The 25393-nt window shown below is 42.3% G+C and overlaps 1 protein-coding gene across 3 annotated transcripts; it reads left to right on the forward strand.

The window, feature by feature from the left end:
* The first annotated feature begins 9454 nt into the window (after window positions 1-9454).
* On the forward strand, window positions 9455-21940 carry LOC107380809 (transmembrane anterior posterior transformation protein 1 homolog). Of its 3 annotated transcripts, XM_015952166.3 has the most exons (15): window positions 9537-9675; window positions 10259-10342; window positions 10418-10548; window positions 10637-10755; window positions 11366-11528; window positions 11622-11757; window positions 13048-13145; window positions 13220-13289; window positions 13456-13536; window positions 13645-13754; window positions 18563-18622; window positions 18844-18912; window positions 19006-19082; window positions 19173-19345; window positions 19906-21940. In XM_015952166.3, the coding sequence occupies exons 4-15, from the start codon at window positions 10640-10642 to the stop codon at window positions 20157-20159; spliced, it is 1407 nt and encodes a 468-aa protein (XP_015807652.1). In that variant the 5' UTR covers window positions 9537-9675; window positions 10259-10342; window positions 10418-10548; window positions 10637-10639; the 3' UTR covers window positions 20160-21940. The 3 variants fall into 3 exon arrangements, with proteins under 3 accessions (XP_015807651.1, XP_015807650.1, XP_015807652.1); XM_015952165.3 differs by lacking the exon at window positions 10259-10342 and having other exon boundaries at window positions 9455-9675; window positions 19006-19058; XM_015952164.3 differs by lacking the exon at window positions 10259-10342 and having other exon boundaries at window positions 9456-9675.
* Window positions 21941-25393: the final 3453 nt, after the last annotated feature.

Genomic DNA, 25393 nt, shown 5'->3' on the forward strand with positions numbered 1-25393 from the left:
CGAATCCCGCCCGGGCCCTTGTTTCACCACCTTGCCACAGCTTAACATGTCCTGTATTTGTACTTTGTAAAGTTAGGTCTCAGACTTCACTGAGTTAAAATAATTTGCATGTATTCATTCATCTATGGCTTTGTGACTAGAAAATGAGAATAAATATTTCAAAGATGTATTGAAATTCAAGTATTTCTTATTGAAGCATGAAACTCTTTTTTTCTAGGGCCCTCAGAAAAGTTGTTAATGAAAGGCAGGATGATTGGGATCTGTATCTAGATGCCACTTTGTTTTCACTGAGGTCCAAAATGCACACCACAACAAAATTCTCACCATTCTACCTAATGTATGGAAGAGAGGCAAGGTTCCCATGTGAACTTCCTGTTGAAATGCTGGTAAGAGTCTGCCTGTCATGAGTTATGTTGGAATCTTCCTTTGTACTAACATATTAATATACATGCTGATTTTGTAAATACTTGTAATCGTTTTCAGACATAGAATCTTTTAACAGTAATGTTTTTATAACAGTGTCTAAATGTGTAACATTTGTATTGCAAAAACATGATCTGTTTTTGCAATGTAGCTGTTATCTATTATCCTTCCAATGGAATACAGCGAATATGTAAATGAGTAAGAAAAAGTACAAAAGGACCGAGATGAGAAGGTAAAAGAAAATGTGGAAGTGGCTCAACAGAAAATGAAGGAAGCATATGCAAATAGGGCAAACAAAAAATACAAACATTTTACATTCAAAGAAGGGGATGAGGTGCTGTTGTACAATGTAAGAAAAAGAAGTAGAAAAGGAGCCAGGATGGAGCGTAACTATTCTGGCCCATACACAATCCAGCAACTCTTGGGCAAGACTGCTATGCTGACAACTATGACAGGGAAACACTTGAAAACAAAGCACAGCATCACTCACCTAAAGCCCTACAAAAGAGGCAATGTGGGACACAAGGAAGCTGGGCCAGATGAACCACCAACAAAAATTCAGAAACTTGAATCAAGTGAGAAGCAAGAGAGGGAGTCAGTTATTAAGTACGTGGGCAAAACCCATCTGGTGGGGAAAACTCAAAATCAGCACTCCGACAAGGTGATCCCTCCCTTTTCCAAGTTGTCTCCCTCACACCCTCACATAATATCTCCCTCGCCCCCTCCTGAGACATCACCCTCACCCCCTTCAAACATGTCTCCCTCGCTCTCTCCCTGGAGGGTTCCTTCACCCCCTCCCAAGACAACTCCCTCACCCCCCCTGAGCATGTCTCCCTCGCCCCCTCCCAGGATGTCTCCCTCACACCCTCACATGATGTCTCCCCCCCCCCCCCCCCCCTCCCAGGATGTCTCCCTCACACCCTCACATAATATCTCCCTCGCCCCCTCCTGAGACATCACCCTCACCCCCTTCAAACATGTCTCCCTCGCTCTCTCCCTGGAGGGTTCCTTCACCCCCTCCCAAGACAACTCCCTCACCCCCCCTGAGCATGTCTCCCTCAACCCGTCCCAAGACTCTGCCCTCACTCCCTTTCAAGACATCTCCTTCGCCCCCTCCCATGATGTCCCAGAAAACATTGCAGCGGCAAGGTGCAGTAGTACTGCAAACCAAAAAAAGTTTTTGGCCCTGTTGGCCATTGGTTCAGACCGGTTGGTCAGTTATTTGCATGTTCGTTCACTGCATGTTTGTTTACTGCCTGCTACTGCTCATGTATGCACAAATTCACATTGTTCCTAAAAAATGTGTGTGTGTATATATATATATATATATATATATATATATATATATATATATATATATATATATATATATATGTATGTATATATGTATGTATGTATATATGTATGTATATATAATATATATAATATATATATATATATATATATATATATATATATATATATATATATATAATATATTTACCTTTTTTTTGCAGTACTTAAACTTTGGTCTTTGAAAGACTCTGGCCAAATAGAAGCCCTGGTTGGTCCATACAAACTGTATGATGCATCTTTTCGTACACTATGTGGACATGGGTGGCTGTCAGATGAAGTAAGACTACTTTCTCTTGGAAATACACATTTTTCCAATGCTGTGGATCTAGAAAATTATTTAAAGCTGCTATTTTTTTTAAAAGATCCTAGATGCTTATCTCCATCTCATTGTGGAAAAAGGCAAGGTATAGATATTTTGTTCATAAAATATATATCCATTATTTGCATTTTGTAATGATTAAATCATACACAATTATGTTTTATTTCAGATACCAATATACCGCATGGATGCAGTAATTGGATCATCTTTATTTCATCTAGGGCAGCACAGGGCTTTTCGAAAAGTAAGTATTTGCTATGCTATACTCCCGTCTAAGTAAATATTAATCAAAACTAACAATGTTTTTTGTCATTTATAAAGATGGCGTTCCCAGAAGCCTCGATTTGGTTGTGCCCTGTAAATGTCGGTGGTCATTGGATTTTAGTGGTATGTTATCTTTGTTCCCAGAACTACATCAATCAATCTTTATGTGGATACTTTTAAAAAGTAACAGATGTATACTTAATGAACAGCTTGTCAGGATGGATCACAAGGAGGTTATTGTGATTGACCCCCTTGGCCATGAGAGGACTTACCAAAGAAGAATTCTCCGTAATTGGAGGTAGTGTGAATCGGGTCACCATAAGTAAGTTCCTAAGTTGTTTTTATTGTGCTAACAATGTCACTAATTTAAGTATTTACGCTACTACATAGGAATTTCTTGAGAGCCAAAGATGCCAGACAGGGCAACTGGAAGGTCAAAACTCTGCCGCATGGCCTGCAGCCCGATGCCAGCAGTTGCGGGGTCTTGATTTTGAGGGTACCAAGAATACAAATGCAATAATTTTTGTAAATAAGATTTGAAATTTAAGATAAAATTTTTGTGTAGTTTGCAGAAAGCTTCTTGCAGGTGGGAGATCTGCAGTCTGTTAGCAATGGACCTGCTCAAATGTTCCAGGACAGGATGGACATTGCAACAAAACTGCTGCAATGCAAAGGTGAAAAATACATATAGCATACAGTTTCAGTCATTTACACATTCTTATTTTTTTAATATTGTCTCTTTAACCCTCTGGGATTAAGCTAAGATGTTTGGACATGGTGTATGGCAGACAAGACTTAGTTTGTGCATGCACAAAGGATACACTCCTCCTTGAACCGTCACCTTATCGTGGTGGAGGAGTTTGAGTGCCCTAATGATCCTAGGAGCTATGTTGTCTGGGGCACTTAGTGCCCCTGGTAGGGTCTCCCATGACAAATTGGTCTTAGGTGAAGGGTGAGACAAAGAACGGTTCGAAGGATCTTTCATGGCGGTGAAAACGAAGAGTCGGAGTACCCGGCCCGGAGGGTTACCGGGGTCCCACCCTGGAGCCAGGCCTGGGGTTGGGGCCCGTGAGCGAGCGCCTGGTGGCCGGGCTTTCGCCCATGGGGCCCGGCCGGGCCCAGCCCGAACCGGATACATGGGCTCGTCCAACTGTGGACCCACCACCCGCAGGAGGAACATGAAGGGTCCGGTGCAATGTGAATCGGGTGGCAGACCAAGGCGGGAGCCTTGGCGGTCCAATCCCCGGACAAGAAAACTAGTTTTTGGGACATGGAACGTCACCTCGCTGGCGGGGAAGGAGCCGGAGCTTGTGGCAGAGGTTGAGCGGTACCGGCTAGATATAGTCGGACTCACCTCGACACATTGCATTGGCTCTGGAACCCGAGACCTGGAGAGGGGTTGGACACTCTACTTTGCTGGAGTTGCTCCGGGTGAGAGGCGGAGGGCTGGGGTTGGCTTTTTGTTAGCCCCGAGACTCTCTGCCTGTGTGTTGGGGTTTACCCCGGGGGACAAGAGGGTAGCTTCCTTGCGCCTTCGGGTCGGGGAACGGGTCCTGACTGTTGTTTGTGCTTATGGGCCAAATATCAGTTCAGAGTACCCACCCTTTTTGGAGTCCCTGGGACGAGTGCTAGATAGTGCTCCATCAGGGGACTCCATTGTCCTGCTGGGGGACTTCAATGCTCACGTGGGCAATGACAGCTTGACCTGGAGGGGTGTGATTGGGAGGAACGGCCCACCTGATCAGAACTCGAGCGGTGTTTTGTTATTGGACTTCTGTGCAAGCCGCAGTTTGGCCATAACGAACACCATGTTCGAACATAAGGATGCCCACCGGTACACTTGGTACCAGGGCAGCCTAGGTCACAGGTCGATGATAGATTTTGTAGTCGTATCATCTGACCTGCGGCCGTATGTTTTGGACACCCGAGTGAAGAGAGGGGCGGAGCTGTCAACTGATCACCACCTGGTGGTGAGTTGGATCAGATGGCAAGGGAACATGCCGCGTAGACCTGGCAGACCCAAACGCATAGTGAGGGTCTGCTGGGAACGCCTGGCAGAAGAACCTGTCAAGACGGTCTTCAACTCCCACCTCCGGCAGAGCTTTGACCACGTCCCGAGAGCAGTGGGGGACATTGAGTCCGAGTGGGCCTTGTTCCACTCTGCGATTGTCGAGGCGGCTGTTGCTAGCTGTGGTCGTAAGGTGGCCGGTGCCAGTCGTGGTGGCAACCCCCGTACCCGCTGGTGGACACCAGAGGTTCGGGGAGCCGTCAGGCTGAAGAAGGAGGCCTACAGGGCGTGGCTGGTCTGTGGGTCTCCGGAGGCAGCAGACAGGTACCGGATAGCCAAGCGGGGTGCAGCAGTGGCAGTTGCCGAGGCAAAATCTCGGGCGTGGGAGGAGTTTGGTGAGGCCATGGAGAAAGACTATCGATCGGCTCCAAAGAGGTTCTGGCAAACTGTCCGGCGCCTCAGGAGAGGAAGGCAGCAACTCGCTCACACTGTTTACAGTGGGGAGGGGGAGCTGCTGACGTCAACTGAGGCTATAGTCGGACGGTGGAAGGAATACTTTGAGGAGCTCCTCAATCCCACCAATGCGCATTCCGAGGAGGAACCAGAGCTGGGAGGCCTGGGGATGGACTGTCCGATCTCGGGGGCAGAAGTTGCTGAGGTAGTCAAACAACTACACAGCGGCGGAGCCCCGGGGGCGGATGAGGTTCGTCCTGGGTATCTCAAGGCTATGGATGTTGTAGGGCTGTCATGGTTGACACGTCTCTACAACATTGCGTGGTCATCGGGGGCAGTTCCTAGGGAGTGGCAGACCGGGGTGGTGGTCCCCATCTTTAAGAAGGGTGACCTGAGGGTGTGTTCCAACTATAGGGGGATCACACTCCTCAGCCTCCCTGGAAAGGTCTACGCCAAGGTACTGGAGAGGAGGGTCCGATCGATAGTTGAATCTCAGATAGAGGAGGAGCAATGTGGTTTTCGTCCTGGCCGTGGAACTGTGGACCAGCTCTATACCCTTGCAAGGGTGATGGAGGGGGCATGGGAGTTTGCCCAACCAATCCACATGTGCTTTGTGGATTTGGAGAAGGCTTATGACCGTGTCCCCAGGGGCACCCTGTGGGGGACGCTCCAGGAGTATGGGGTGGGTGGCTTTCTGTTGAGGGCCATTCAGTCCCTTTACCAGAGGAGCGTGAGTTTGGTCCGCATAGCCGGTAGTAAGTCGGACCTGTTCCCAGTGAGGGTTGGACTCCGCCAGGGCTGCCCTTTGTCACCGGTTCTGTTCATCACTTTTATGGACAGAATTTCTAGACGCAGCCGTGGTGTGGAGTGTGTCGAGTTTGGTGGCAGGAGAATCTCGTCTCTGCTTTTTGCGGATGATGTGGTCCTCCTAGCTTCATCCAGCTCTGACCTTCAGCTCTTGCTGGGTAGGTTCGCGGCCGAATGTGAAGCGGCTGGGATGAGGATCAGCACCTCCAAATCTGAGACCATGGTTCTCGACCGGAAAAGGGTGGCTTGCCACCTCCGGGTCGGGGGAGAGGTCCTACCTCAAGTGGAGGAGTTTAAGTATCTCGGGGTCTTGTTCACGAGTGAGGGTAGGAGGGATCGGGAGATCGACAGGCGGATTGGTTCGGCGTCTGCAGTGATGCGGACGCTGAGCCGATCTGTCGTGGGGAAGAGGGAGCTGAGCCAGAAAGCCAGGCTCTCGATTTACCGGTCGATCTACGTCCCAATCCTCACCTATGGTCATGAGCTTTGGGTAATGACCGAAAGAACGAGATCGCGGATACAAGCGGCCGAAATGAGTTTCCTCCGTAGGGTGGCCAGGCTCAGCCTTAGAGATAGGGTGAGGAGCTCGGACATTCGGGAGGGACTCGGAGTAGAACCGCTGCTCCTCCGGATCGAAAGGAGCCAGTTGAGGTGGTTTGGGCATCTGGTCAGGATGCCTCCTGGACGCCTCCCCGGGGAGGTGTTTCGGGCATGTCCTGCCGGCAGAAGGCCCCCGGGTCGACCCAGGACACGTTGGAGAAGTTACATCTCCAATCTGGTCCGGGAACGCCTTGGGGTCCTGCCGGAGGAGCTGGTGGACAAGGCCGGGGAGAGGACGGCCTGGAGCTCCCTAGTTGGGATGCTGCCCCCGCGACCCGGACCCGGATAAGCGGAGGAAGACGACGACGACGACAAAGGATACATTTTGAGATGTAATAGAATATTGGATTACAGGTATGGTATATGGATGTGTTAAATGAGGACATGGTAAGTGTCACGATTACAACATATTCTTCAAAATGAGCTATTTTTTTAGTTAAAATTCAAGCTAGACAGTTGGGTTGAAGCAGAACAGTTTGGCACTTTTAAATCATGAAGCCCTGGTAATGGGGGGAAAACCCCAGCCTACCAGAGGCATGAACAACTTGCCCTTTATGTAGTCAGTGAAAACAGACATGAAGACTCAGCACAGTCATGGGTGACCTGGAAGCAGTGGCAGCAAGAAGGAGCATGTGCGAAGGGGCAAACACAATACCCTTTGCTGATAATTAGACATTTCATTGAAATCAGGTGTGGGTGAGATCATCCTGCTACATTTACCTTGCTATATTTAGTCTGATTGTGTTCAAAGAAATTCTCATTTGTCTATCTTTATATTACAGATAAGGTGGAAGCCTACTGTGTTTCATGCAACATGTTGCACTATGACACATGGTAAAAACACAGCCATAGAATTTTATACTTCCAATGCTTTAAACATGAACTTATAACTGATTTTTTTCCATTCTGCCTCATAGATACAGTGCGACTTCTGTCCAAGATGGACTCACAAAGAGTGTGCCACCCATTTTGTTGACCTTTTCAAATGTAAAAAGTGTGAATTGCAATAAGTGTGTGTGTGTGTGTGTGTGTTTTACTTGGAAATAAAGTTTGTAATACCTTTCTTATAACTCTTAAGTTCTTCATGTTCAGTTTTTTATTCAAATGGAGACTGATCTTTATAACAGGAATCAGTGAATCAACTATTCTGCTTTCTTTTGCCATTGCACCAACTTGGTGAGCTTCATTGGAAAAAAATGTACTGATGAATGTGTATCGCAAATTTATTTTCACCACCTAATTCTAAAAAAAAAATTCATTGAGCATCAAGGATGTCATACCGTTGTCAAAAACAAAAGGTATGACGATCCGACTGTTAAACCACCCATCAGGATGTCATACCGTTGTCAAAAACAGAAAGTATGATGATCTGACAAGTAAAGCCACCCATCAGGATGTTATACCGTTGTCAAAAACAAAAGGTATGACGATCTGACTGTTAAACCACCCATCAGGATGTCATACCGTTGTAAAAAAAAAAAAAAGGTATGACGATCTGACTGTTAAACTACCCATCAGGATGTCATACCGTTGTCAAAAACAGAAAGTATGATGATCTGACAAGTAAAACCACCCATCAGGATGTTATACCGTTGTCAAAAACAAAAGGTATGACGATCTGACTGTTAAACCACCCATCAGGATGTCATACCGTTGTAAAAAATAAAAAAAGTATGACGATCTGACAGGTAAAACCACCCATCAGGATGTCATACCGTTGTCAAATACAGAAAGTATGATGATCCGACAAGTAAAACCACCCATCAGGATGTCATACCGTTGTAAAAAAAAAGTATGACGATCTGACAGGTAAAACCACACATCAGGATGTCATACCGTTGTAAAAAAAAAGAAAAGGTATGATGATCCGACTGTTAAACCACCCATCAGGATGTCATACCGTTGTAAAAAAAAAGAAAAGGTATGACGATCTGACAGGTAAAACCACACATCAGGATGTCATACCGTTGTAAAAAAAAAAGAAGGTATGATGATCCGACTGTTAAACCACCCATCAGGATGTCATACCGTTGTCAAAAACAAAAGGTATGACGATCTGACAGGTAAAACCACCCATCAGGATGTCATACCGTTGTAAAAAAAAAAGAAGGTATGATGATCCGACTGTTAAACCACCCATCAGGATGTCATACCGTTGTAAAAAAAAAAAAAAGGTATGACGATCTGACAGGTAAAACCACCCATCAGGATGTCATACCGTTGTCAAAAAAAAAAGGTATGACGATCTGACAGAGTATGCCTGTCTGACTGACAACATCTGTCAGACAGGCATACTGTGTAATCCGGGTATGCCAGTCTGACAAGGTATGGCGACTGGACAGAACACCGGCCGCACCGCCCGCTCTCGGTAACAATTGACAGATAACGGCGTCAATCCCCAGAGGGCTCATTTGAGCGCTCCGACCACCCGGTCTCGGGCAGGATGACACCAAGTAATAAATGGACTCACCTCTAGACCGACAAGATCTGAATCACAGACTGACGGAGCGATTGACCAGCGAAGCACGCCAGGTCAACAGCGAGAAGATCAAAGAGACCCGAACGTAGCTATCGGCGAGTAATTTATAGACTCGCGACCAGGTGCGCTACGTTTCACGTGCGTGACTTTGTTTACATTAGCACTTGAACTGCGCAGAGCGCGAGGAGATACGTCCACTCTGTTTACTGCCACTGGCAGTCACGAGGGAACGAAACAGAACTGATGTTTTAGAGCAGAAGTGTACACCCCCCCCCCCCCCACGGTTTAGATGCGGCGCTCATGCAGATGTCTCTTATGTTCCGACGCTGCTACACGCAATATTTTTAATTTATTAAGCCTATAATTTGTTTTTACTCAGTAACGGATATGATTTAAAATGTAGCAAATTACAATTCTTTAAAAAAAACTTACTTGAGTAAAAGTAAAAGTACAGCTTTTAAAAACGACTTAAAAACTATAAATATACAAAAAAAGCTACTCAATTACAGTAAAGTGAGTAAATGTAATTCATTACTTTCCACCTCTGCTACTAACACACATTTTTGTAACTAAACAATTTGTACGCTTCTATTAAAATATTGCCGCCAAATCAGTCAAACAACGGAGCATGAACACATTACATAATGATTTTAATTCTGAGTTTGAAATGGAACAATAAAATGTGATCAAATATGATCCGCGAGCTTTAACGACACCTACTGGTGGTTTTGTGCAATGTGCAAGCAAACTACGCGCGATGACGTCCTGTCACGTGACGGCAGCAGCTCTGCTCAGACCGTTTGTCGAAGATGGCGGATTCGCTGTCGACGGGTCTAGGCGAGGAGAAAGAACAAGAGAAAGGAGGCAATGAGAAGGAGAGAAATGCTGTCAGAATAGAAAGAAATAAAGACAAAGACGGAGTTACCGAGACGCTGGGGTTCAACGATAAAAATGGCGCTACTAGAGGCCAAAAACGAAACCTGTCAGGTGAGCGAGAGCCTGTTTGTCTATTAGTTTCACACCACTGTCTGCTACTAAACTTAATTGTTATAAATTGGTCAAGCAGTTGGAGTTAATAACGAGCTGTAAACATGGCTTTAGCGTGCCATTGATACTGCTGTCATCGTAACTTGTGCTTACTACCCTGAGTTTGCTCTGGAGCTTTTAGCTACTGATCATAGAACACCAGTCTTTAGCAAAACGAGCACAAAAAGGATTAAAACTTCACGTGCATTAAAATTTCAACTTCTAAAGGATTCGTATTCACCTTTAGCTAACAGCTCATCACGAAGGAGCTTGCTTCTCATTGACGTGCCTTTGCTTTGAGCATGCGCACAAGTCGATAAGGAAACCTTGCACACATGGGCTTGTTATGGTTTTCAAAGACTGTCTGGTCATCATACATTTTCCTCAATATTTTTATTCATAGCAGGAAATTCAGAACCGTACCTGTCAATATTTAGGGTCATGACCTGTTATGTAAACGTTATCCCGCCTGCCCCTGCTAAATAAAAAAACACAAAGATGTCTGAGTTTCAAGGTTTGACTCTGGATTTCTTGCTGTTTTCAGCACAAAGTATATAAACATGTCCTATAAAGATGTTTGTTATTTGGAATCAAGAAGATATTGGAAGGTACAATTTTCTCTGAACAGGTGAAAGCTACTTAAAGAAGAAGTTATTCAGTTGTTAACCACAAAAGATAAACATTCCCTCTCCTTTCTCCCCAGATTTATCCCTGGGCAGATTTATAACCACTGAAATAACCAGGGGCTATTTCCTTGAACACAATGAAGCCAAATACACAGAGCGCAGAGAGAAGGTGTACACCTGCCTCCGCATCCCCAAGGAGCTGGAGAAGGTACATGTTCAAAGAATTTAGTTTAGAACAAACTGAAATAGGAATACACTTATTTTTACACAGTTTTTCATTCCCTGTCTTTCTGTAGTTGATGACTTTTGGCTTCTTCCTGTGTCTGGATACCTTTCTCTATGTGTTTACCCTGTTGCCCCTCAGGGTGGTTCTTGCCCTTTTAAGGCTCGTCGCTGTACCGTGCTGTGGCCTCAGGTAATGTTTATGCATAGATTTCAGGGATAACTGACCATAAATAGTCTACTTTTATATGTTTAAAGCCATTAAAATAATTACAATACCTCGTGTCTAATGGTTTTCTTTAGCAAAACTACAATTTTATTAGATTTATGAAATACTACATTGATTTGATGAAGTTGAGTTAAAGTGTGTTTATAGTTTCGGCTGCAACTCATAATATTTATAATCTTTTATAATGTTAAAATGTTATTAGCTTGCTGCATTGTAATATGTGAAAAGGCTTTCAAAAGTCTTGTCTATCTTGATCCCACCAATTTGTTTGTGCAACACAATAGAAACCTTGCAGCATCAAAATAGAATATGATGGGAAATAGTTTTCAAAAGTGCAGATTTAATTTAATTTCACAAGAGAATCATTAACATAGTTTTATTTTAGGGTCATTTGGTGTATGAGTCCAGCTAAATGCTGAATAGTAGCTGATGATATTTTAACCACCAGAGGGCAGTAGAGTTCTCTCCAAATTGGTTTAGTATGGAGAAAATTGGCATTTTGTGTCTCTGTTCATGTTATTCTTCCTAACATTTTCCTTTTTTTAAATTTATTTACACATTGTGGGGGGGTTAGGGGCTCCAGGTTGCTTCAGCCAGCCCAAGTGTGTGATGTGCTGAAAGGCTTCATTATGGTGCTGTGTTACTCAATGATGAGCTATGTGGATTACTCCATGATGTACCACCTCATCCGGGGGCAGTCTGTCATCAAACTCTACATAATTTACAACATGTTGGAGGTATTTTATTTTAGTACTTTATCCTATCTACTCTGTGAACTGTGTGTTTGCTGTCTCAGCCTCCCATAATTCTTTCTGCTTTTATGTTGTCAGGTGGCAGATCGCCTGTTCTCGTCCTTTGGCCAAGACATCCTGGACGCTCTGTACTGGACAGCCACTGAGCCCAAAGAGAAGAAGAGAGCACACATTGGTGTGATTCCTCACTTCCTCATGGCTGTGCTTTACGTTTGTATCCTTTCAGAGATGAACCCATGGTTCATGTGGCCATTATTATAAGCTGATCAGCAAGTCTAAAGTCTAATAAAAAGAAACATTTGAGGCTACAGCAGTTTCATTGAAGTTTCCATAAGTAAGGATTTTTACAGTGAAATAATCACAAAACAGTCTTTTGTCTCAATCATGTTGAAGGGACATGTATAATATAAATAACTAAAGAGGGACAAAGTCTTTCTTTACAGTTTTTCTCACATCTATACTTCCTGGTTGCACAGGTTTGCCAAGTCTGTGCAGGATTTTGTATTTCAACACCAGCTGGCAAAAAGCAGCAGCATTGTTGAAATAATATTAACCAGTAAAAGGAGCGTCCCAGAAGTTATTTCTTGAACCCCTAAGCAGCCACGACATCTTTTGGTCTAGTCTATCGGGTAAAAAAAGGCTAGAGGCTAGCCTTGAGCTAATAACGCTGACAGTGAAACTGTCATCTAGAATCTTTTGGTGCTGAGCTGATGATGGTAATGGTTACTCAGAAAAGTCCTGTTTGTTTTGATATGTTGCCTGCAATACCCAAATTTGACCACAAGATGTCATTATTACTTCATGCACCTTTAAAGAACAAGTCACCACCTTGCCAGAGTCATACACCACCCACATTTCCAGTTTGAAAAATGCACCACAAGAAGGCGTTGCCTTGCGAACTGGTACCCCCCCCCCCACCACTATTTTTATTTTCTTGTATACATGTGATCAGTTCACATTTTTATTCAGAAAAACTATTTTATTGGTTTTTGCATCTATCTTAATAGTAATCAGAATATTTTTACTATAACCTTTTTGATCCATCCAATATCAAGTTTTATACTATTTAAAGTCTGTAGATAAAATTTGAAAATAGATTTTAACTGAATAATGTTTAAGGATCCCCATTAGTCTTCACCAAAGTAAAGACCTGGGGTCCTCTTTTTAAAACTACATACAATTGTACAAAAATTACAGATTGTAAAAGAAAATTAACAAACTTAACAATTATTCCATATCACGGTAATTCATACTGTAATAGTTCAGATTCTAAAAAGAGCCCTAATGGACAGAAATACAAAATGAGAAATAAAAATGTAAGAGTTTATTAAAACCTTTATTAGGAACATCTGTTATTTAATATCACTTCTTTATGGATATGAATGGAATATCTATATTTTATTTAACTAATAGAAACAAGTTAATTTCTGTAAGGTTGATATGCAACCTTCGGTTGAATGCAACGATGGAAAAACGTGTTTTTCCTCAGCCGGCCTTTATCCAGTTCTTCATGCCATTCTCATCATGGTACAAGCCACAACACTAAACGTTGCCTTCAACTCCCACAACAAGTCTCTGCTCACCATAATGATGTCCAATAACGTGAGTGTGTGACACACACTTGTTCTGTTAGACGTGAGACACGTCAGTGTTAGTCATCGTTGTCTCTTTTGCAGTTTGTGGAAATCAAAGGAAGCGTGTTTAAGAAGTTTGAAAAAAACAACCTTTTCCAGATGTCTAACAGTGGTAAGGGTGAATTCAGTTTATCCTACAAACATCTCAAGTTTTGGATTGCTTTTTTATTCCTCTGCTTTTAAGCTTGATTCAGTTCAAGGTACATTTTTGGAATCGAGCTGAGCTGCTGTCAGCATAAACTAGGTTAATCCTGGATTGATTTGTTTGTTCCCCTCAGACATAAAAGAGAGGTTCACCAACTACATCCTCCTGCTCATCGTCTGTCTGAGGAACATGGAGCAGTTCTCATGGAACCCCGGTAACCTCTGCAGGCTCTTCTTACAGCACAAACACTGGTTTTATTGCAGATTTATGAATACATATTTATATTTAATCCTCAAATGCTTCCGTTCATGTTTGTTCCCAGACCACCTGTGGGTACTCTTTCCAGATGTTGTCATGGTGATAACATCTGAGGTTGCTGTGGACGTTGTAAAGCATGCCTTCATCACCAAGTTCAACGACATCAGTGCTGATGTGAGTCCGTAATTTGAATTTTCACACATTTTAAAATATGGTCGTTGTGTGGTTTGGACAATCACAACAAATGTTTGAATTGGAGTGTTGAGAAAAAAGATCCGTCAGTTTTACTCGGCTATTGTTTAAATCATTAGTTGTTACAAACCCTAGATGGAAGTCAGTTGTGGAAGGAGGGGGTAACATAATAACTGGCATGAACAGGGGTGAGTATAAATAAAAATGCATTTTATTAGAAAAAGGAGTAAACACAAATTGTCAGTCCTTGACGGACTTGAAAACGAAACGAAGGAACTATTTACTCTCTTTAAGGCGACGGGGAAGAAATCAAAACACCTGAGGGAAAAGACCTCAGGGAAGAAACAACGAAGATACCTTATCTATAATTAACGAAAAATGCCGGAGCTAAAATAAAACCAGAGGACAATAACAAATCTCAACAGCTAGATTTAATACTATTTACAAAAGAAAAACCAAGCTCTAAAGCGGAAACGGAACAGGAATTCAAGCTTTAAGAGCTGACCAGAAATGTTTGCAAAAAGGATCAAAAAACGAAAACGGCAGTAGAACAAAAGGATTTAACCTAAAGAACTACTTATCTTAACAATCGAATGACTAAATTTCTTAATCCTGTACGAAACCGTTTAGCAACAATCCAAGGACCGAGGGGGAAGGACAGGGTGTGAAGCTGTGGTTCTCTCCCTGAGAACTTTTAAGCCTTCAGCTGATGAGAGCTGTTGGCTTGCAGCTGGGCTGGTGAAGGCAGGCAGAGGGGAAAAAACCCATAGATATGTATATAAACACTAGATGCCTTGTCCCCGCTGTTCGCCTATGGGATGCGACGTAGGAACGTGGCGGCCATCTTACCTCAGAGAGCCGCCCCCTTTCTTGACATTGGGGTGTATGGTGTATGTACTATTTAAATAACTCTAACTTGCTCAATTTTCAACCGATTTTCAAAAGGTTTGATTTGTTATAAACGCCAGGGATGTGTCTATGAAATAGGATGGGGTTGGCCCAGAAATTCCTGTTATTTCACTCCACAAAGCATTTAATCTTTCATAGAAAACACATTTAATTGTAAGCTACAGTAACTTAAAGTATACATAGCCTATTATTATATAGATCTATCTATATCTATATAAATATATGTATATTCCTGGTTTGTGAAATAAGATTTGTGTACAGATGAGATTTCAAGGTTCTTTAGAGGTAAAGCCCACATAAACAGAACACAGATACAAAATGTGCTCCCCAGCAAAGAAGACAAACAACACCCAAATCTTATCTTGTCAGCCAGCCAGCAATAAAATTTCTCCCAGCAAATTATTTAGTATTTTCACAATTTCTTAACTTTTGTTTTCTTATTTATTGACTTTCATTTATTAATTATAAGCTCTTTGGAAATGCTTCCTGAAAAAGTTAGGAAATAATCAAAATATAGATTAGGTTAATAAATAAGACAGATGGATAACGGATTGACCTTGTGAAGGAGATTTTCAACATTCATAAAACCAGATAAACAATGTATAGAAGGAGGCAGCAGCAGGTAATGGAACAGCAGTTTCTAATTATTTTATTTACATAAAAACAATTAACAGACTGAATAATGTACAAGTCTAGGTTTTCTTTGCAACAGTTGCAGATGAAAGGTGATCCCACGTTGTCTCAGTTTGTCACAGCGGAGATTCGAGCATCCGTAGGCTGTACAAAGTCAGGCATGTTGATCCTCAAGCTTCACAATAAAGGCGTATTTCTGCAAACATAAATCCAGAAATGTCCTGTTTTAATATATCCCAATATAAGTTTAGTGTAACAAACCAAGATGCTTAAAAATCACAGGCAATTTAGCATTAATTTATTTAAAATAAAACGAGCGACTCCCACTGAGGTAAATAGTCAACTTTGTTTTGCTAAGCAGTGCACCCACCGTAGCCTCGTCATCTCTAAGCCAACTTAGACAGCTAATAAATACAGAAACATCCACAAACAGCCATTTACACAACAATTGGGCTGTCATAAAGTCGTTATTGGATTTAAGGATTTAAACAAAAGAACTACTTATCTTAACAATCGAATGACTAAATTTCTTAATCCTGTACGAAACCGTTTAGCAACGATCCAAGGACCGAGGGGGAAGGACAGGGTGTGAAGCCACATAAAACATAGATTGTGGTCTCAACCTGAATAACATGTAGATAGCCGAGGCGGGACATGTGGTTCACAATTAGGCCACTTTCAAAAGCAAAAGCGTTACTTTCAACATGTGCAAGTATGTTGTCTCAAGCCCATGTGTTCTAAGGGTTGTAACAAGGAAAACCGCTTGTAAATCCGTGAATATTTCATCGAGTTAAGGGTGTTTTTGTTTAAGCTGATCACTCACCTTTCAGCTGCTACCACTGAGAACGGAGGGGTCTGCTGTCTGAGGTAAGATGGCCGCCGTTTAGCTACGCCCTCGACTCCCTCTTTCGCCATCTAGTGTTTTTATACATATCTATGGAAAAACCAGCCTGACTGAGGACCTGTCCAAGGTCCTGAACAGAAAAGGGAGCAGAGCTGGGCCTTTCAGGGAGCGGGAGTCCAGCATCCATAACATTGGTCATATACGTGCAGACTACTAGTCATTCTTTTAGTGGAAAAGATGACAGAATGTTTAAAACGTTATGTTGTTTGACACCGAGGTAACTGACCTCTGATAAAGGCTGAAGGACAAAGTCAAATACCAGAAGAACTCTTTGACGTGGTTCTTGAGTTGAGATCATTTTTAGGAGAAAAGTCACTTCCTCTGAGCTGCTTAGATGTTTTGTGTTTCACTAACTCTGATTGTTAATTCTTCTCTCTCTCTTTTACACATTCTGTCATCCACCTGGCTGCCTGTCCACTTTCTCTTCATTTATATTTTCTCATTTTCGTGGCTGTGCAACAGAAAACTGTCCCCCAGGAAGGGATTTACTGGTTTTACTTCACGCTGTCAAATCTAATCTCACCCCCTCTCTTCTCATTAGTATTCAGGGTTTCCCTTACATAGGCGTAGCCGTGGCGGGCCGCCACGGCTGAAATCCCACCGCCACGCCTACAACATCCCAAGTTTTATTGATGTTTTTTTTTTTTTTTTTTTTGTTGCGCGGTTTCCCGAAGAAGCAGCAGGAACTACTGTGTTGTTGCTTGTGATCACAGCCGGCAGGTAGCAAGGAGGAGGAGGCAGGGCAGGGTGGTTACAGCTATGAGCGTACGGATAAAGCAATTTTGACGAATACGAGCAAGAAACGAGTGTAAAACTCGAAAATATCCGTAATCGTGCTGAATGAAATTCTCATTGGGTAACTGACTGTCTTCACGCTCTGTGATTGGCCAGTCAGATAGAGCGCCCGCCCCTCCCTACACACAAAACTGCAGCCGGGAGCTCCGTCAGCTCGGTCCAGGCATCAACGCGCACACACAGACAGTAAAGCCGGGCGGACACTGTGTGACTTTTTCACTTTTTTGAGCAGATTTTCCACTCGTGCGAGAATCCACAAGATCGGGGCGAGTTTTGCGCTGAGCGTCATGTAGTGTACTGGGGGGTTACGAGAGGCAATTAACACCACGTGACCAGCTACCGATCAGCAATCGTGAGCTCGCACGGACTTCTGGAGTGTTTAATATTTATCTCGTTCCTCATGAGGGTTGAAGCGGCGCTGCGAGCAGCTGCGACCCAAAAAGTACCAGAACCACTCACGGCGCATTCGCCATCCTGCATCAACTCCGCTCACCCGCTATTTCCCTAATAACACACGCTGTTCGTTTTTGTTTCTACACGTTTTTTTACTCACAAAGATTGTCAAGAAAGCGTGTTTGTCGTGTTCATGTCAAATTAAACTGATCACAAAACACAGATTTACTTTCTTTATTTCGTTTCCTCATCCAACCCCCATAAATCCCTGTGTGTCCTCCTGCAGCACTCCCGAAGGACAACAGGCAAAACAAGACAAAAAAAGTCTGACGTGTTGAGTAAAAACTGCTATTTTTAGCATATTTTAGGTCCGACGTGTTGCTACCAGACGTACAGTGAGCACATGACTCGTGAGATCTGCCCTGCGCTGAAGTCGTACAGTTTGAGCTGAAGCTGTGTTACGAGTGAAAAAGCCGCACAGTGTCCGCCCAGCTTATTATAATGTTCACTGTAATGCATCTTGATGTTCTTAACAAATAAATTAAATCAAAGATATTGGTCAATAATGCCAAATATGTAAATTTGTGTTTCAGTCCTTTTTATACTGGCTTAAAAATACTTCATTAAGTCTACTAAGCAGGGGTGTAGAACGTGTTTAATAGGGCCAGCCCAGTAATGATCTTGGACCAAAATAAAGGGGGCAGAGAGTCAAATAAAGGGGGCAAAAGAAGATGTTTTTCCAAATGCCAAGAAAAATTAAATGCCAAATCCCCCCTGCAAAGTGTGTCACTGAGAGTTTAAAACAGAAATTATTATTGTGCAAATATTGGTGTACTCACCTTTAATACTAGTTATTACAATGCAGCAGTCGCTGGATTGGTGCAGTTCAAAGTGGAGTGCATCAAATAAAACAATATTAACATAAAGGTGAGACGTGTCATAACCCCCCCCCCCCCCCCCCCCCCCCACCGGCCAACAACACCACCACCACAGCTGAAAAAATTCCTAGGGGAAACACTGGTATTCAGCCCCATCAGGATCAGTGCTGGTCCTGTTGTTCTGCCGTCACATATACCTTCATGAAGAGCCTCTTGTGCAGCTGTGTGTTTGTTTTATTGGTTCCTGCCTCCTAAATGTTCCTTCTGCTTTTCCACAGGTGTATGGAGAATACAGAGCAAGCCTTGCCTTTGATCTTGTCAGCAGCAGACAGAAAAATGTGAGTGTGAAATGTCAGCTGAGCATCTCAAATAGGGTTTTTTTTTTAAGCAGAGGATGATCTGGAATGGCTTCAAATTGTCTGCACACCTACATAAAAATGCTGATGTACATGGCTCGCTAAAGCAACTTTCCCTTTTGTGACAAAGACGAAACCTTTGTTTGTAAATGTTGCCCGTGTTTGTTGTTGATGCTTTAAGGATGTGCTAAACCCGTCCTCAGGCTTACACAGACTACAGTGACTCTGTATCCAGAAGAATGGGCTTCATCCCTCTTCCTTTAGCCCTGCTGGTCAGTCTTACGTGGTTCCACGTTTGTTAAAATTATACATAATTTTATGTTCACGGGTTTTCAATGAATTCTGCAAATGTGTTAATTTTTCAGCTCATCAAAGTAGTGACCAGCTCAGTGAAGATCCAGGGTTCGCTCTCCTTCATGTGTGTAATGCTGTTTTACCTTGGGTGATTATTGCTTTCTTTATCTATTGTTAATTGAGTTTTAGGGGAACGAGAAGTGTCACGCTGAAAGGTTTTGTGTGCGTTTGTGAGTAGGATGATCATGCTGAAGGTTCTCAACAGCATCGTTCTCCTCGGGACGTCTTGTGTGTTCGTCAAAGAGGCAAACATGGAAGAAAAACTCTTTGACCCTCCTCCTTCTGTCGCCTCCAGCCGAGCTAACTCCCGAGCTAACCGGAACAAACATGCTCCCACTGCATCAAACCAAGGTTAGCCAGCTGCTCGTGGTCCTCTCTCTCTCTTCTCTTCCTATATATCTATTTATCCTTCAGGGTATCCGCGGGTCCTTAAAAAGTCTTAAATTTGCTTTTCCAAATTTAAGGCCTTAAAAATCCTTAAAAAGGGCTAATAATCCTTAGTACAGTTTCCAAAGATATTAAATTACCAAAGACCCAATAAACAAGATTCTTTTATTTCTATAAAATTTTCGTGAATTTCTAGTTAGTGTTCAGCATCTTTTGTGTATGATATTGGCACAAGCAGAACTGCACACATTCAGTTGGTTGTGAAAGGGCTATTTTTAGATGGTTAAGCTAGTGGGAGCTTGCGCCATGGGGAAGTGCAAGTTTAATTTTAACTGGATGGCTAATCCCACGTTCGTGACGTGGTTATCACCGGTTCCAGGCAATAGCTGGAAATGATAGCTAAATTAAAAATGGCTTAAATTTGGTCAAAGTGGCCTTAAGAAAGATCCTGAAAAGTCTTAAATTTGGCTCCCTTAAACCTGCAGTTACCCTGCCCTCTGATAAATCTCCCTTCTCTCCAATAGAGCCAACTACCGACAAAGCAGGATTCTCTCCGGCATCTGGCGTCCTTCAGCCCACCAACAGGCTAGAAAGCACTGCACCCTCGATCCCCAAGAGCGACTCGGACACGTTTCTGACCACGCCAGATGAGGAGGACGATGAAAAAATCATAAACACTGACACAGGATTGGAAGGAGATGAACTCAGACACAGAACATCTAAGAAAGATTTATTGGAAATCGACCGATTCACCATTTGTGGTAACAGAATAGACTGAATGCTGCAGGAACCACCAGCAGGGTCCAGAGGCCAGATAAAGGTCACAGAGCACGCTCAGACCTGACTCACTCTTATGCACCTGATCCCTTTGAGTATTTATTTATTTATTTATTACTGGAAAAACCAGCCAAGGAATAAAGCTGTTACAACAGAAGCCTCGTCAGAAGTGTTCTGTGCACTGCAAAGACTCCTATCATGGTCGTCATGGGAACACGCCGACTCCAGATGAGAGATCAGATGTGACTGAAGGGGCTTTACAGCTGGACTGTACAGTTGTGTGTTTGAAAGCACAATCATATCTGTGGAAGGTTGTTCATAGAACAAAAGTTGTCTGATTGTTTTTTATTTCAAATGATAGACATTTTTAAATGTTTAAATAATTTATAAAACACAAATGTTAAATTTTTTTTCTAAATCTACCAAATGAGCTACAGATCTGTTGTTCGCGGTAAGAAAAACATTTTGAATTCTTTAAATCTGCAGACTCCAACACCAATTTAAATGATTGAGATCATTAGTCCAACAACAGCAGCTGTGATTTATTAGTTCCATTTGCATGATGACATGTTTCCATGTAAAGCTGTTTGTGTTGACATTACTTGAAAGCATCGAACTGTCGGTGGTGTGATATTAAAAATTTGGGTTTAAATAATTTTCCTTCCCAGTATGCTTAATTTGTACATTTGTCATTCAGACATTTAGCCTACATCATTTTTGCATTTGAAACTATGTTTTGGTGCTTATAAATTATAAAGTGGATGGTGTGTGAAGTTTTACTGGGATGGGATAATTCATGAAGGGTAACCGGAGCGGTGGGGATTGTAAAAGTTACTGATGGGTTAATTCTACCACCAATATCAAAGAAACACAAACTGGACAGGGACAATTGTCTTTAAGAGCAACTTTGCAAAGCAGTGTGTATGTTCACGTCCAAACTCAGACTGAAATCCACTTGGCTCAGCTAGGTCTTTTATTAGAACATTCATGAAATCATTAAAATGGAAAAGAACACACAAGATGAAATTTTAGGGAGTACCTCTAATCAGTGGTATGCAGGAACAGAAACTAGTTTCACTGGGGAGTCAAGATGTGAGTGTTTTAATCATTGAGTCAGAGTGCTTTGCTGTTCTTATGTGAGCTGAAAGATTTTAATGTCATAAGGCATTGATCAATAACTATCTAAAATCTCTTAACGGTTACTGATGGAAGGCTTTGATTTATTGAAGAGTTGTGTTTCAGTTGATGTGAATTCAGTGCAGGAAGTCACTTAGCCTTTGTTTTTTGATTATGCTAATAATATTTGTGTTTACATTTATGCAAGAAAAGTGCATTCATGTTTTCTTATATGAAGCTCAAAACAGGTCAGAAGTTTGTTTCTTTTGATTGTTTTTGAATATTTTTAGTCATTGGAACCAGTTAAAAGGACCAAAATGGACATTGTTTAAATTGTTTTAGTAAACATTCAGGGGATGTAACAACATCTGCATTAGTAATGCCATCCAGCATTGTTACCTTTTTCCTGTTTGTTCTTTACAATTATTGTTTATTAACTGTGATGTAGGAAGATACATGAGAGACATCATAGAAACAACTGAAACAGTAAGATCTTTGTAAAAGAAGCATCAAAACGATTTTCCAAGTGTGTGTGTGCATACAAAGTGGGATTATTTTCAGTGTGTGGATGTGTGAATCAGACATTCTGATGTTTTCATGTAAAACCCATCAGTGTAATGCATTTTCTTATACAAGGAGAATAAAATAAGGTTTGTTTTAGAGCTCTTTCTGGTGTAATTTGAGTCTCTGTGAGTGAAAGAGGAGGGACTGTGGTGGTTGTGAAATGATGGTGAAAGGAGTCACTGGCGTCTGTCTCTGCTAGCAGTGAAAACACTGGTATTCACTGTTTGCCTGGAGAGGGATCTCTCATCACTTATATAGGGAGTGTAGCGTCCCCGGTTGACATTATGGTCTCTAACTGATGGTTCACAATCCTTTATTTGACCTTGCCTTGTGACCTCACCGTAAGAGCTATGAAGTGTACACAAAAATAAACACTTAGTAACTCAAACAACAAGTTGCCTTTAAAACCTTTCCTTATTCAATACGTATAAATGAATTCTTTCCTTTAAGTTGTAACATCCTTTTGTTGGCATTTTCTACATAGATTATATTAAATTAAACAATTTTAACAATGCATTTAAACCTCTTTGATACATGAAATAAAATAAAGTAAATCATGTCCACTTGTCTGTGACCTTGCATGACAAATAAAATAAAGCAGCTTATAAATCATTACCTTTTAACATGCTTAATTTATCCGTATTCTTTAGCACCTTCTAGTGGACAAAAGCGGAGTCCTTTTTACTCAGCAGAACACCTTACAACATAAAAGTCCAAATATATACACATTTACGAATCAACATTAAAAACCCACCTTGTTCCTCATCAACCAGGAGCTCAAACCATCGCAGGTATTTAAGAAATAAATCTTATAAACCCTAATTTCCTTTAACACGGAGCACACTTTCCTTCCGCCACCATGGACTTTTCCCGCTGCTGTGCGGTTTGCGACACTGATTTACGGCAGCTTGTTGCTCTGTTCTTTCAACAATAAAAGCAGTTTCTTCAAAATAAAAGCATCATCCGTGTTACACAGTAAAACAAGGAATAACACTTGTAACTCATATGCGAATGAATGGAACATTAACACGGGAGCCAGAGTCACATCCATCTACTTCCGGGCCATGGGCCCCCTACTGCCCAAAAAATGAATGGGAGTATCTGGACCAATAAAATTTGTTTTCTGATTCCGTTTGATATGTGCCATAGATCATATGTCCAGGAATTCTAAAGACACATTTTGATGCCAAGAAAGTGCTTATTTTTGACAGGTGGCAAAAGTTACAGGTTTTATGTGAAAATCTAGCTTCTGGGCTACCAACTGGAATCTGTTGAGAACGTATGTTAAAGGAGGATGTAAACAAAGCTGACTTCCATCTTGGAAAACAGCTCCCACCTACTGTATTCCACTGTGGAGGCCACGGACAGCTATTTTAGCTGCAGACCGAGACATCTAAGATGTGAAACAGAACGCTATCATAGGTCATTCGTTTCCAATACAGTAAGACTGTTTAACTCCACAACTGGTACTGGCATTATCCTTTTTCACTCTAACATCAGTGCTACATTCAGTGCGGAACGATGCAGGGAGAAAATACGCCATTAGGTCACTTGTACTGACGTATTCTACATAGATATGATTGCTGCAATAGACTTTTTGTTGTTTGGAGTATAATCGGACTTGTTAATGTATGAAATTGTCTGGATTATGTCTCATTATGTGAAATCAATTCTAGGCTCTACAAGATGTATCCGTGTGTGTGTGTGAAACCAAGCTAAAGGCCTGTTAAGGAGAGTTTTTAGGAGGGTTGGCCTTTGATGGGAAGAGTGTGTGAGGTACAGAGATGGAAAGAACAAAGCTTTTGCTTTGAGCTTTTTGTCTGTGATAATCTGACCTAGTGTCATTTTTGGAGAGCTTATTCAGCTCAACTTTGCTATAACTCAGTTTATTGGCAAAGAGTTGTTTTACTTTTTAACCCGCTTTGTCAGGGTTTCGTTTGGATTATTATTCTTTTTTCATCTGTGTGAAATAAAACCTAGTTCCTCGTATTCGTGGAACAAAAAAAGGATTTACGAGTGGGGTCTCCTCTTGTCGGTAACCGAGCAAAGGTGAGATGCTGGTTGTAAATGCCATCCCTAGGTGTAATTGATATAAATGTTTCCTCCATCCTAGGTTACAGGTAAAGTCAGTTGTCTCCTCAGCATAAAAGGAACAGCTGGCAATAGTCTTAACCTGAAGTGTACATAAGCTTCATGGACATGGATTGTGAGTAAACTGAGTCTCCCTTGAGCTGCATAAAGTTGGTTTTGCCAGAATCAGAGTCTAAGTTAGCGGTGATTGCTAATCAGCTCCTACAGTGTGCAGGCATTTTAAAGAGCGGCTGGTGTCACGCCCAACGCAAACAGAAATACAAGTCAACCCTGAGACAGAGGTCAGAGAAAGGTCTTTGTGTGTATGTATGTATGTGTGTGTGTGATTTGACTCCTGATCTCCTAATGTCGTAAATAATGGATGTGCTTCACTACCCTGCTGTTTTTGGTAAATACATGTTGTGGCTTTAGCCTTTTACTGACCTCTGTGGGGTTAGTCCGGGATGCGATAAAGATTCAGGGTAGACGCTGCGTCTGGGATATGTTTATGGTTGGCTTAAGCAGGCCCCTGGAGAAGAAAAGGAAAGGGCACGCCTTGCCCTGTTGACTGATGACCACAAGCCTGAAGAACACCAAGCAAGAGATGCTGGGAGGAGTCACAAGGCCGGGCAGAGTGCTTCCTGAAGCGGGAGTTGTCATGGAGACGAAGAGGAGACAAGAAGGAGGGGGAAGTAAAGTAATAAAAAGGGGGGCCCGAGTTCAGCTCTGAGTTCTGGGAGAGTTCTGTACGAGTTCGGTGGAGCTCGGTGTTTTTTGTCTTACCCGCTGCGTCGGGGTGATTCTGTTTGGATTAATCTTTTTTCATCCTATTAAATAAAAACCTTGGTTTCTTATTGTAAGAAACTTAAAAGGATTTTCGGTGCCTGGGGTCTCCGCTGGTGTCGTGTAACCGAAAAGGTGAGATGCTGGTTACTTGTTATCCCACTCCAAGAGGTTTAGGCCAGTCATTTAAGAGTCTTTAACCTGAGCAATACATAAGCTGCAGGTGACTAAAAGATGTGTTTGGGTTTGAACCGAATCTTCCTTTGAGCTGCAAGCAGTGTGTTTGTCGGGATCAAAATCTAGGTTAATGGTGATCGCTGATCAGCTCCTATAGTGTGCAGGCAGTTTTAGAGAGCGACTGAATATCACGCCCACGCATAAATAGAAATACAAGTCAACCCTGAGACGTAACATCTGTTAAAGAGTCAGCTAGTTTGGGAAGATGGCTTGTAACACTGTCAAATACATCAATCAGTTAGTAGTCATCTACAATCCTAGTCTCTCATGTGACAGGCAGTGATTTGCTCACCAATACGAACAATGACCTCTTACTTTACATGTGCCTATTCCCCAACTGGCCTTTCAAAACATCTATGCCAACGGATGGCATTGCATGATGTTCAACAATTGTCGTCAGACAGCATTTATTGGTTACCCTTGGAGCAGTGGCGATGAGTAAAGATGGTTTGAACATCCAAAGGG

Source organism: Nothobranchius furzeri, chromosome 4 (genome assembly GCF_043380555.1).
Source record: "Nothobranchius furzeri strain GRZ-AD chromosome 4, NfurGRZ-RIMD1, whole genome shotgun sequence".
NCBI lineage: Eukaryota > Metazoa > Chordata > Actinopteri > Cyprinodontiformes > Nothobranchiidae > Nothobranchius > Nothobranchius furzeri.